Genomic DNA, 14258 nt, shown 5'->3' on the forward strand with positions numbered 1-14258 from the left:
TTATTTTACTGGGTGACTTTCACCTTTGTCATTTCTTATTAAGGTATTTTTACTTAAGTATGACAATTGTGTAATTTTTCCACCCACCACTGTACAGAACAATGCTTTTAAGCTTAAGTATATGCATACCACAATAAAATTACTAAACTAAAGTATAAGGCCTACCACAAAATACAATGGCTTAAACTGAAGTCATTTGAATCAATTGAGCAATTTTGCATGAAAAATCATACAGTATATCAGATGCTGCTACCAATAAATTGGTTTATAGACTTTAGTGTGAAAATCTATAATGCACCTACAGGTACACACAATGTGTTATGTGTTATGCTGAAAATAGTGATATGTTCTGTATGCTGTACGGTCACTGTGTAGATAATTCCATGTCAGAACGTGTGATTTACCTGGATATTGAAATGTAGTTGACAAGATTACCTTTTTAATAGCACATTTATTTACATTAAAGTGTTATCAAAACATACACCAGATTCCACTCACCATGCCACTCAACACAAAAATCTGTTAATGAGCAAAACCAACCAGTTAGTTTTGATTAAATATCTTGTTACCAATTAAATCCGCATTTAACAAAACATGTTTTGCAGAGCAGATTCATGTCCTATTCTCTTCTTCTTACAATTATTTTTTTCCCAAAATATTTATTACCAAGTTAGTAAAACATGCAAAGCAAAAATGTATTATATTAGATATGAAAAATATGATGAAAAATGAAAATGAAGATTTACAGAAGTAAAACACTTCCTAGAAGCAGAACAGAAAAAAACATACTTGGTATGGAAAACAAGAGCTCCAATACTGGTTTAAAAGCAACATATGACAAAGCTTCAAAATCATTTTTGCAAAGGAAATATGTAGAATGTAGGAAAATGTCTTGAAATATATTCATCCTATAAAACATGTACATTCATTCAATGTATTGTAATATCAGATCATATACTGCAATGTCATCTCAGCAACTATTTACTTTGGTTTTGACTGATGTTACATTAATGTTGCTTACAGAAATGAAGATTACATTGCATTTCATCTTCATGGCGCTGACCATGTGAAAGCCCATAAACATAGTGATGTGTACATGTAAGAGGTGTAATCCAAAATAGGGGGGATTATGATCAATATTCAAGTAAGAATGTTGGACAAAAATTCATGGAGTTTGTTCCTAGTATGGTATCCCAGGGAGACTTCAGGGGTCACAAGTCTCAACTGTCTTCAAAAATGAGGGAGATGCAATGGAAGAAAGGTACTCAATGGCAGATCTAAAAACAAAACAAAAATAATAATTTTGAGACAACAAAACCAACAACAGTAAAAAATAAAAATAAATAAAAAAGCTAAAATAATTGTAACGTAAACAAATAAATAAATTCCAAATGTATTTGATGATTTAATGCTTTATATGGTGGATGATGAATTTACCTGCATTTCTGGATGGTGAAGCTGTTGAATTGGGATATCGTCCCTGTTAAGAGACTCATCAGCCATGCCCATCTGAGTATCTGCAAATCCCCATCGAATTCTGATGGAATGAGACATCTGTCAAAAAAGGGAATCAATCATCTTAAAATACTGAGGGGAAAAAGGCATGATCATAATCATCCAAATAATAAAAACGTTTGATAGCGCTTTCTTTCAAACTAGAATTGAAATACTAGCGATAAAGGGGAAGAGAAAAAACTGAATCAGAGGAGAGTAGAGAAGGTGTATGGCTGTGATGAAAGGGAAGTAGATAAAACTACATTACTAAATTACAAAATCAGAAAACTGATTTCAACTTACAAGAACCAAAGCAACATCCAGGATGCAGATCTTTGCCTCTAATGTCAGAGGAAGCATGGTGAAGCCTGACATCTTCTTAGGACAGTCTACCAGGAACACTTGACAAGGGGTAAATGGTGGGTATAGTAGTCCATAATGATGGGTATAATAGTTCATAACTTTGGAGTGGGTGATTAAAGAATAAGGTGATGACTTGGTACATGGGCCTGTCCACTGAACAGAAAGGGCAATGTTGTCTGGGATGTAGGCAGGGAAGCAGTTCATTAAACTTTGAATGTTGCAGTCGTCTTCCACTGTTTATGTAGTGTTTTTTTATTCTGCTCTGCGACTATTTGTTTTACTTTGCCAGATAAGTAATTTCACTTAAAAAAAAACCAAAAAAAAACTCTGGGTCAAACTCTATACAGACATTCAGGAATATGAAAACATCTAAAAGCGTCACTGTAATATCTATGTTGGCATATTTCATAGGATATTGTCAAACAGATACAAGAAAGAGGACAAAAATATTCTTAAGTTTCAAAAGAAAAAGAAAACTGGAAAAATATATCTGTTCGAAGTACATATATTCGTTTCGGAAAGCTTAAGTATACAAGTTGTGTTAACGCGAACTATAAAATCAGTTGTGATCACTTTATATGAAGTAAAAACTAAATCCGATACTTTGCTCTTAAAATATAAATTGACTTACTAATCAATAAAAATTGCAATAAAGTGGAACAAAACATTAAATGTATCTAATAATTATAAGAAATTAAGGCTGGAGAGATAAGGCGTTGTTTTAGACATCTATATGAGGAACTGCATTTAATTACTTCCAGCCATTTCCGAATGTGACCACGTGAGCAGAATAAATTAATTATTTGTTTTTCAAATGTCAATTTCTTTTCCTATAAATTATGCGACTGTGGTATGCATTGGTATCATCATTGGGAAGGCTCGTTGTTCTTCTGAGCTGCATGGCCTGATCATTGCTAGAGCCGCAAGGGCTTGGGCTAGCTCATCCATGAGCCCATTATGAGGTCCTGCATCATATCTGCGGCCACCGTAACTGCTGGAGCTGGTGTAGGAGGAGGATGAGAAGTTCATACTGAAACCGGAACCTGTGGCATCAAAGCTGCCTCTTCTGGATCCTGTTCTGGATCCAGTCCTGGACCCGGACCGGGAGCCAGCGGCGGACCCGGAATTGCTGGCATTGTATGGGCTGTACAGCCCTTTGCTTGACTGTGAGGAGGCCTCCAGCAGTCGCAGGCCAGATCCTTCCTCAACCATGCTTCTGTCCATGGCATCTTTGTAAGAGATTTTTAGTTTGGTTTTGGGACATGTCAGGTATTTGGAGTAAGCACTCACATCTCTCAACTTCTGAGCAGTGCGAGCATCAATTGTGCCCTTTCTGATGGATTCGTCCAGTGAGACTCTGCCCTCAACATCCGGTTCAATCAGCCCCCCCGTAAGGTATTGGACTTCCAGAAAACGTTGCCCAGCTTCATAATACAGCCAGCCTTTCTTTAGAGCTTGGGAGGCAGACATTTTCACTTTGGTTCTTGGGTCCTCAAATCCATTGAAAGCTTTGTGAGCCAGGTTGATACGGTCCACCATCACCTTGTCCACAAGCCCTTTCTCGGTTGCCTCAGTAACAGCAAATCGTTCCCCAGTAGTTGGGTCGATTATGCCCCCTGTGCAGGCTTGTGCCTCAAGTAGTCTTTGGCCTGTGATATTGTCCACAAGGTTCCTGTGCATGGCCTCTGTGACTGACACCTTCTCCAAAGTGTCTGTATCCAGGATTCCAGCTACAGGGCCAGTCTCCTCTGTGGGGTCATTCCACATGATTGCAGGGGGTCTAATGGAGGGTATGGGGCTCATGGGATTGTATGATGATGAGGTGGAACCAGAGGTGGAACCAAAAGAGGATGACCGGGAGCGGAAACCACCCATGTTTCCAGACAGCATGTCAGCAAACTCAGTGATGGACAGGTTTCCAGAGCGGTATGTACTAAGTGAAGTCTGGTCGATGAGGCCTCGTGCAAGGGCGTCATCAATGTCATACTGTCTTCCTGACCGTCTGTCGATGATCATTGACTTGACAACGCCATCAGAGGATGTCTGTGTGATCTCTTCCCACTCACACTCCTGCTCAGAAAGCTCTAGGTAGGTCTGATGGTCAATGAGTTGCTTTCTAAATGCCTCATAGACAGTCATCTCTTTGCCTGACTCTGGGTCCACAATGACCACTCTGCGTTTGCGGACAGAGGATTTGGAGGAGGTCTGTCTCTCGCGCTTCTTCTCCTTCAGGAGCAGGAGCACAAGGCCAGTAGCTGGGTCAGTGATGCACCTCTCCATTAGCCCGAGGTAGGTCAGGTTCTCCTCAGTGTTAGGATCGAAGAAACCCTTGGTGTCATCTGATGGATCTGTGAGAATCTCATTCATCTCCTCGTCGAAGAGGCCACGGTTGTAGGCCACCTCCACTGGCAAGCGATGACTCTCCTCTGGGTCAATGATTCCGCCAGTGGCAATCTGAGCCTCAAGGAGACGTATTCCATGGTCTTTTAAGATGAGCCCCTTCTTCATGGCCTGGAACAGAGAGATTGTCTTTCCGGAATAGGGGTCTCTGTAACCTGTCACGGCACGCTCAGCAGAGAGAAGCTTGTCTTTGAATTCTGGCCCCACTATTCCCATCTTGATAGATTCATTGACAGTAAGTTTGAGATTTTTGATTGGGTCAATTACATAGCCTGTGGCAGCCTGAGCCTCCAGCAGTTCAAAGGCAGTTCCTGGCCTGATCATGTTCTTTTTCATGGCTTGGTAGATTGATAGACGGTCATTAGTTCCCTCTACATAAACACCAGCGATACAGCTTGTGCCCTCAAGGTATTTTTGGAGTCTACGGCTAACCTCTTCCACTGAAATCAGACCTTCATTCAGCTCAGTGACCGTCTGTTGGTCGATGATCTGAGAGCGTAACATCTCCTCTATGGTGATCTGTTTTCTAAGACCTTTGAACATCAGTCTCTTGTCTCCTAGTGACAGCAAGCGCATCCCATTGGTAGGGTCAATCTTGCATCTCTTGAGTAATTGGGCATAAGAAAGTTTCTCCTCAGTGACAGGGTCAACAAATCCCTTTACATCATCAGCAAGCCTTTCATTTGTTTCCTTGTTGATGTATCCTCTCTGTGTGGCAATGTCTGCTGGGAGGTGGAAGTAGAATTCAGGATCCATAATGCCTCCTGTGGCAGTCTGAGCCTCCAACATTTTCAGAGCATAATCCTCCAGAACAAGGTCCTTTTTCATTGCTTGGAAGAGAGATATGATTTTGCCACTGTAAGGGTCCTTGTAGCCTGTGACCGCTCTCTCAGCTGACAGAAGTCTGTCGTGGATCTCAGGGCCGACCACACCCTTGCGGACAGCCTCATCAACAGTGAGTGTCTCGTTTCTCACAGGATCAATTATGAATCCTGTTGCTGCTTGTGCTTCCAGGAGACTAAGGGCAATTTCAGGTTTCAAGAACCCTCTCTTCATCGCTGAATAAATGCTCATCCTGGAGGTAGAGTCAGACATGACACCAGCAACGCAGCCCGTGCCAAACAGATACTGCTTCACACTCTGCATCTCCATAATGTCACGGATGTTTCTTTTGTCTTGCTTCAGCAGGTTGAATGTCTCCAGGTCAATGATACGGGAATTGTAGAGCTCCTCGATAGTGACCCTACGTCTGATTGTGTTGCAGGACTTAACAGTTTCACCTCTGATGATCTCTCTCTGCTCCATAATCTCAATAATGATGATGATCATGCGCTCTTTAGTGATACTTCCAGAACGATACTCCTCCATCAGCTTCTTCCTCTCTTGCTCAGGAAGTAGATTTGAGTTCATGATGTCCCAGATACTTTTTGACCCTCCAGCAAGGGACTCAAGTGAACTGGGGAGGTCAATTTGTGTTGTGGCCAGGTCATTCTGCGTCTGTTCCTCCGTGTAGAGGTATGTCTTCTCCACCACAGTAGGGGCCTGTGGCTTGGAAAGTGGTAGAAGGTTCATGCCTGAATCAGGATCTCTAGTGCACTTCTCTTTCAGCTGTTTGTATGTTACTTTATCGTCTGAATTGGGGTCTGAGAATGCTTTGTTATCGTCAGATGGTTCCGAGAAGGTGTGTGTCAAGTCTTTGCTGAAAAAGCTCTTCTGATAGGCAACGTCAATAGGAACACGGTGGCTGTTTACAGGATCAATGATTCCCCCTGAACTCAGTTGGGCCTCCAAGAGTGGCATGACATGCTCCTTAATGATTAGATCTTTTTCCATTGCTTGGAAGAGAGAGATTGTTTTGCCCGTGAAGGGATCTTTGTAACCAGTGACCGCTTTTTCAGCAGCAAGCAGTTTCTCATGTAGCTCAGGGCCGACAATGCCTGCTTTAACTGCTTCATCCACTGACAGGTACTGTTTCTTCACTGGATCTATAATGAACCCTGTGGCAGCTTGGGCCTCTAGAAGTGACAGGCCTGTGTTGTATCTCAGAAGATTTTTCTTCATAGCTTGATAGATGCTGATCTTCTCCTTTGTTGGTTCAAGGTAGACACCAGCAATACTGTCAGAGCCCTGTAGGTACTTGCTTACATTGACATTTTCGCTGACCTGTGTAGGTGTCTTTTTGCCCTGTTGAAGCATGTCAAACGTAGCTTTGTCAATGATTTTGGAATCAAACAGTGACTTGGCAGAAACCTGTGCCCTAAGCCCTTTGAAGCCGTCTTGTTCTTGTTTCTTAGCCTCTTTCTCATATACAATGGTGATCATAATCTTGATGATCTTTTCTATTGTAATCTTTCCAGACCTATACTGCCTCATCAGGTCAATTCTCTGTTCCTCTGTAATATATTCAGAGTGGATAATTTCCCAGATAGTGAGTTTCTTCCCTTTGAGTGGACCAGACTGCAGCTCCATTGTTGCTTGGCTCATGGCCTCTTTGGTTTGGACGTCTGTGTATGTCTGCTCTTCCTTTGCATTGATTGCTTGCTCAGACAGAGGAAGAAGCTGAAGGCCAGATTTATTGTCAGTGATACATCTCTTGTATAGCTGTGAGTATGTGACATTTTCCTGTGTGTTGGGGTCAAAGTAGCCTTTAACATCATCAGTTGGATTATTCAGAATCTGGTTCATTTCATCATCAAAGAAGCCTCGTTTACAGGCAACATCATGTGGGATGCGGTGGCTTTTCACTGGATCAATGATGCCTCCTGTTGCAAGTTGCGCGTCTAGGAGTCTGATGCCCTGATCTTTTGGAATGAGTTCTTTCTTCATTGCTTCGAACAAAGACACAGTCTTTCCCGTGTAAGGATCTTTGTAGCCTGTAACACCTCTTTCAGCTGACAGTAGTTTTTCATGCAGCTCAGGACCAATGACAGTTGCTTTCACAGCTTCATCGACAGTGAACTTCTGATTCTTTATAGGATCAACAACAAATCCTGTTCCTGCTTGTGCTTCCAGCAGAGTTAAAGCAGGCCCTACCCTCATCATATCCTTCTTCATGGCTTGATAGAAAGACATAGTCTCCTTAGTTGAGTCAATAACTACACCTGCAATGCAGTTTGTACCCTTCAAGGATTTGTGAACAGGCTCCATTTCAGACACCTCTTTGATTGTTGTATTGCCTGTGTGCAGCTTGTTGTAGAGGTCTTTGTCGATTATCTTGGACTCCAGTAGTTCAGTAGCAAGGACAGGTCCCCTCAGACCCTCAAAAGCGATTTCATTCTTTTTTTCCTTTTCCTCTGCCATGGTGATAACAATCGTGATGATTTTTTCCACTGTGATCTTTCCTGTCTTGTACTGACGAATAAGATCCTTTCTCTGGTCCTCGGTAAAGTACTCAGAATTGATGATTTCCCAGATAGTTACAGTCTTTCCTTTGAATTTTCCGAATGGCACAGAGACAGTCGTCTTGCTGAACACATCCTTGGTCTCCTCCTCTGTGTAGGTTGACGTGCTCAGAGCAGCCTTGTCAGTGATGGGCAGGAGCAGCAGTCCTGTCTCCGGATCTGTGCTGCATCTCTGCATTAGCTGAAGGTATGTTAATTTCTCCTGGGTGTTAGGATCAAAGAATCCCTTGGTGTTATCCGAAGGGTCCTCCAGTATCTTGTTCATCTCAGCGTCAAACTGCCCCTGTTTGTATGCAGTCTCGATGGGCACACGGTGGCTGTTTATGGGGTCAATGAGTCCACCAGTAGCTATCTGAGCCTCAAGCTGCCTAATGGCATGGTCTCTGTCAATCAAGCCCTTCTTCATAGCTTCAAAGAGTGAGATCTTGTTACCAGTGTAAGGGTCTTTGTAACCAATGACAGCTCTCTCAGCAGACAGCATTTTGTTGTGCAGTTCAGGTCCGATCAGGCCTTCCTTCACAGCCTCACTGACAGAGAGTTTCTTGTTTTTAACTGGGTCTACTACATAGCCAGATGCTGCCTGTGCCTCCAGGAGGATCAAAGCCCAGCCAGGAGTAATTTTCTTTTCTTTCATAGCTTGATATATTGCCATTTTCTGATTAGACTGTGTCAAGACACCCCCTATACAGTTCTTGCCCTGCAGAATTGTTCTTAACTTATCAGTCTGGCTGAGGTCTTGCACAGTGGCTTTGCCTTTCTTCAGCTTATCAAACTCCTTTTTCGTCAAAAGGCCAACTTCATAAAGTCTGCTTGCAGGTACTTTCTCGCGGATGCCATCAAAAGACATTGTATCCTTCTTACTGTCAACCTCCTCCCCAACACTTTGGCCATTGATAACCTGCTTCGTTGTCTCCACCATGGTCATATGGATCAGTTCCTCTTCAGGCACATCGTCAGTCTGGATATCAATTTCTCTGGTGTGGGAGATTGGCTCTTTATGGGCGACCTCGAGCTGCTGCAGTTTCTCACGAAGTTTCTTGTTCTCCTCGCCAAGCAGCTTTTCCTGTTCAAGTCTTTTCCTTTCAAGCTCCTGCATCTCTTTTTGCTTGTTGAGCATTTCTTTCTCAGCCTCTTTTTGTTTGTTGAGGGCAGCATCCATGGTCGCCTGAAGTTTATTTTTCTCCTCCTCCATTTGTTTCCTCTGGCGTTCCTGTTCTTCTTTGAGGGCCTTGGCCTTCTTGACCTCTTCCTCAAACTGTTTCTCCAGCTTCTTCTTCTCCTCTTCAATTTGTTTCTCCTTCTTCAACAGCTCCGCCTTCTCTGTGATGAATGTCTGCTGGAGTACTGTCTTCTCGTGTTGGATTTGTTTCTGCTGAGCATTGACCATCTAATTGAGAAAAAGGGAAAACAAGAACATAATTAGAACAATATGAGTTTCATTTATATTTAAAATATTCCGTAAAACTCCATCAATCCACATATTGTGCAATATAGCAAAGAAATTACAACATTTTAGTACAATGCACTCCACTTATAAGAATCAGTCCCAAATAGTTTAAAATACATATATTAGATTGAATTATTTCTATGTTACATAATAGTATATACACTCTTCTCAGTAAAGGGAGAACATTATGGGGAACACCACCAATAATGAATATATACTTTTGTCCTGGACAAACTGAACATATCTGGAAGGGATATGATCTTTTTAAGCTCAGTGTGCCGTAATACAAATATAACTCAAAACAATATAACTGTGTAAGTGGTTAATGTTAAGAAGGAATAGATAAAGAAATGTAATTAAATTATTTAAGATTGTTCGTTTTCAGAGAGAGGGTTAACAATGACATAAACTGCACTACTATGCCATCTCTAACACAATACCTCTTTAGAGTTATTCTGTAGGTCTTCAGCATCCTTTTTCAGTTTGTCCTTCTCCTTTTCTAGATCAGCGATGGCTTTGCGTAATTCATCAGCCTCTTTGTTGCTGCTCAGTCTCTGCACTTCAAGTTTCTCTACAACAGTCAATTTCTCTTTAGTTGCTAGCTCTGTCTGATGAAGACGGGCACTGATCTCATCTGCTTGCTTCTTGAATTTCTTGGCCTCATTCTCTGCTTTGGACTGAGCATCACTAAGTTGGGACACTTTGACTTTGAGATTTTCAGCTTCGGCTGTGATCTCCAGCTGTCTCCTGCGCTCAGCTTCCAAGGATTTCTGGAAGCCCTCAGTCTCTTCCTCAAGACGCTGCTGCATCAGTTGTTTATCCTCAAGCAGCTTCTGGGCCTGCTCTTGAGCCAGGTCCTTCTGTCTTTGGAGCATCTCAGCCTCTGCTTTCAGTTTACATGCTTCCTGAATGGCAAGCATCTTCTCCTTTAGCATCTTCTCTGCAAGTGCCCTCTGTTGGGAGAGGTCAGATTCAGCGATCTGTCTCATGTGTGCAGCCTCCTGGGCTTCCACACTGAGTCTGGCAGCTTCTTCTGCAAGCTTCTTCATGTTTTCAGCTTCCTCAGCCAGGAATTTCTGAGTGTTATCCTTGTCCTTTTTGATAAGACGCTGGTTCTCCTGCTCAATTCTGAGTTTCAGTTTGACCAGCTCCTCCATCTGAATCTTGACTTTGAATAACTCCTCTTCCACCTGGGCCTTCTGCTTGACCGCATCACCGACTTCGTCCTTTAAGCGCTGCAGCTCCTCGTCTAAGACAGATTTTTGCTTGTCAGTTTCATCCAGCTGAAGCCTGACCTTTGTGAGCTCTTTCTCTACCTGAGACTTTTGACTCACTGTTTGCTCTGCAAGCTTTTTGTGCTTTTCCATCTCAGCATCTGCTTGTTGTTTCTGTTTGATTGCATCAGCCTCAGCCTGTGCTCGCTTGGCAGCTTCGAACTCTGCCTCCTTTCTCAATTTCACGGCTTCCTCTTGAGCCTTGGCTTGGTTGGCAGCTTCGCGTTCAGCGGCCTGTTTTTGGCGTTCTGCATCCTCAGCTTGTTGCCGGAGAAGAGCAGCCTCCTTCTCTGCCTTTTCCTTGGCAAGCTCTGCCTGTTTCGCAAGCATCTTGGCTTTCTCATACTCTTCCTTGAGCTGTTTCTGCGTGAGGTTGTCCTCCTTCTGTTGGACAAGGACACTCTGAACTTGCTGTTCTGCTGCATTGCATTTTTGTGCTGCTTGTTTGGCTACAAGGATCTGTCTTTCTGCTTCCTTGTCAGCATCCTCTTTCTGCTTTTTGGCTTCATCTGCTTTCTTTTTGAGGCGCTCCACTTCCTCCTGCGCATTTTTGCACTGTCTGCCTGCTTCTTCCTCTGCAGCAGTGATCTTTTTTACCTTTTCCTCTGCTTCGCGCCTGCGTTTCTCCTCCTCCAGGGCAAGTTTCCTATGTTTCTCAGCCTCTTTTTCAGCTTGGAGTTTACTCTGTTGTGTTTCCTCTGCAATGTTTTTCAGTTTATTCAACTCCAGCTCCAAATCAAGCTTGCCAGATGAGGCTTTCTCAAAGTTTAGCTTGAGAATGCGAATTTCCTCCTCAACCACTCGTCTTTGCTTGAGAGTTTCATCTACAAGTGTCTTTTGTCTTCCCAACTCATTCTCAGATGACTTCTTGAGTTGATTGATCTTTTCTTCAATATCTTGCTTGTGCTGGCTGGCTTGGTCCTCCAGAGCTTTCCTCTGGTAAGCTTCATCCTCAGCTTGTCGTCTGAGTCGCTCATTCTCAGCCTCTTTTTCTTTGAGGGCAATTTCTGCTTCAGTCTTCATGCGAGTTGCCTCGTTAATGGCAGCAAGCTTCTCTTTGAGGATCCTTTCAGCTTCTACTCTTTGACGAGCTGCTTCTTGCTCAGCAACTTGCCTTTGTCGCTTGGCTTCCTCAGCGATGGATCTAAGTTTGCCTGCCTCCTCAGCAAGGTCCCTCATTTTTGCAGCTTCAGATTCGAGGAGCTGTTTGCTCTTCTCAGTGTTGGACATGCTCTCCTTTTCTGCCTTAGACTTTAGCTGCAGGAGTATATTCATTTCACTCCTCACTTTGGCCAGTTCATCTTCGAGCTGTTTCCTTTGCTGCTCAGCTGCACTGACTTCATTCTTCAGGCGGTACAGCTCGTCATCAAGCAGGCATCTCTGTTGCTCAGCATGGTCGAAGTCTGCCCTGAGCCGGATTAACTCCTGTTCTGCTGAGAGTTTCTGCTGGGCAGTTCCCTCAGCTAGCCTCCTCTGCCTCTCCAGCTCTTGCTCTGCCATATCTTTCTGTTTCAGTGCGGACTCCTCAGCTTTAGCCCTCTTCCTGGCCTCACGCTCAGCATCCTCCTTCTGTTTCTCAGCCTCCTCCTGGGCACGACTCTTTTTGTGAGCTTCTTCCTCAGCCTGGAGCCTTAAGCGGAGTGCCTCATTGGCCTTCTGCCTCCATTTCTCTAACTCCTTCTCCGCCTCCTCCCTGGCCATATCTGCCTCCTCCTGTTGCTTCTTGAGACGAGCTGCCTCCTCCTGCAGCTGGATGACAGTGACATGCTCTAGTTTGAGTGATTCCTCCAGCTTTGATGTCTTTTCAACATAGGACATGCGTTTGCTCTGGAGTTCAGTGGCAGCACTCTTCTGTGCCACCTCTTGGGCAACCTTGATCTGCCTCTCCTTCTCCACTTCAGCTTGCTTCATGCGTCTTTCCGCCTCCTCCGCCTGCATCTTCAGCTTCTCAAGGTCTTCCAGAGCCTTCTGCTTCTGCTTGGCAGCCTCCTTCTCAGCCTCAGACTTTAACTTGAGCTCTTCCTCTGCCCTGCGTTTTTTCTGGGTCTCCTCGTTGACCTGTTTGCGGAGCTTCTCAGCTTCCTCCTGTGCAAGCTTCCTCAGCCTCTCGGCTTCAGACGCTTTTTCCCGGAGTTGCTTGAGCTCATCCTCAGCTGTAAACTTCTGTTTGACAGTGGTTTCCAGCTGGATCCTGATGATACGGATTTCCTCCTCAATCTTGACTCTGCTCTGATTGGCTTCTTCTACCTGTTGACTCTTGGACTTGATCTGCTGCTCTGAGAGATTTTTGAGCTCATGTAGTTCCAGCTGGATATTGTGCTTTTGCTTTTCTGCATCCACAGAAACAACTTGTCTCCTGCTGACTTCCTCCTGCATCATGAGCTTCAGCTCTTGAGCTTCCTGCTCGGCCTTGGCAATGGCCTTTGCATGAGATTCAGCTAGCTGCTTCTGTTTGTTTAACTCAGCCTGCATCTCTGCCATTTTTTTCCTGTCTTCCGCTTTCATTTTCTCAGCAGCTTTCTGTATTAGTGGAAGCAAATGGTAAAGAAAATATAAAATTAAGCATGACAGGTTAAATGTTAATAGGTAGCTTAAAGATTGATATATGTTCAGATGTAAATTCATTCAGGAGGATGCTGTTAAAGCAAGTTATCTTCGACAAAGACAATTCAAGGTAGAAACAAGTAAGATGGAAAATGGTTATGTAACAATTAATGTATGGAGACAAGACATCACAACACAACAAAGTGAGGAATTCATGTGGCATGCAACTGTATCTTTTTCAATATCGGTGTCCTTAAGGGAATTCTTTTGTGATAAACCATTTTGCATAAGTGAAATAGTAAAGTGAATCATTTATTTTTTAAATAATCTATTTTCAGCTTGAAATGACTCAAAGTTGTCATCCAAAAATTACATCACAATCAACCAGCAGCTAGTTAGTTGAAATGAATCTATTCACACTGTTAAACAACTTGTTATGATTTATTGCACAACAATGCAATGCATTCTTTAGATCCCTATTATCAAGGAACTGGGCAGAATATGTGCAAAGGGGAAAGCAGGGAGAGTACAAGGAGAGTCTGAAAATGTAATAAGAAAATAGCACCTAAAGCCCATGCGAACACAGAATAAACGAGACATGGAAGTAAGTGAATGTAAGGTAAATATGGAAATGTTTGACAGTTTAGGTGATGAATTGAAGCCTGAGGGTATGGAAGGTAAGGCACATAATGAGAGAATAGTAACTGGAGCGTAGTGGATTATTTACCTCTTTTAACGCCCAAACAAGATAAGCATTCATCATGACAAAGCACTGGCAAGCAGTTAAGAGAAGCAAAGAAACAAACAAAACATTAGGGTTAGAAAAGAACGGGAGACGGAAAGTTTGTGTTCATCTGAAAAAAGGAAAGTTGAAGAACATGGCAGTCGGCCTGAAGCGTACAGTGGGAGAGCTTAGATTGACATCTAAGAAAGAGTGGCCAATGAGAAAAAAAAGACATAGTGAAAGAAAGAACGCCCTTTAAAAAAAAATATGGCACGCCTCAATAAATGACATGAAAATGAATAGGCCAAAATACTAAATGTGTAAACCCAATGAGTTGCTTCTTCTAACCCACTGGAATTTCCTCTCGTGGTCCCTTAATCTTTTGGGGATGCTTTCTTTCTTTTGCTTCAGACTGAACATAAACGTTTCATCAATTCATTGAATTTTGTGACAAGGCCACTACTGCTTATCAAAACAGTATGCAATTGTCAATGATGTTCATATAATCGATACGTATCTACTTGGCCCTGGATATTTTAAGGCACCATTAAAAAAATGAATGACACTCCAGCCACATTCTAATTGATAGTCCCTGGTTCCCATCTGAGAAC

General features: G+C 43.0%; 1 protein-coding gene across 29 annotated transcripts in view; it reads right to left on the minus strand.

Annotated features, from left to right (window-relative positions):
* Positions 1–431: 431 nt before the first annotated feature.
* The window catches only part of plecb (plectin b), a 189204-nt gene continuing 175377 nt past the window's right edge, over positions 432–14258 (minus strand). For 27 of the 29 annotated variants that reach the window (XM_014168120.2, XM_014168101.2, XM_045704595.1 and 24 more), the window contains 4 exons: positions 9546–12899; positions 1798–9045; positions 1438–1554; positions 432–1277 (listed from right to left, as the gene is read on the minus strand). In XM_014168120.2, coding sequence (XP_014023595.1) covers positions 2695–9045; positions 9546–12899 — 9705 coding nt within the window. In that variant the 3' untranslated portion in view covers positions 432–1277; positions 1438–1554; positions 1798–2694. The remainder of the gene's footprint in view (positions 1278–1437; positions 1555–1797; positions 9046–9545; positions 12900–14258) is intronic. The other 2 variants (XM_045704567.1, XM_045704645.1) reach the window with 2 other exon arrangements.

Source organism: Salmo salar, chromosome ssa02, assembly GCF_905237065.1.
Source record: "Salmo salar chromosome ssa02, Ssal_v3.1, whole genome shotgun sequence".
Classification (NCBI taxonomy): Eukaryota; Metazoa; Chordata; class Actinopteri; order Salmoniformes; family Salmonidae; genus Salmo; species Salmo salar.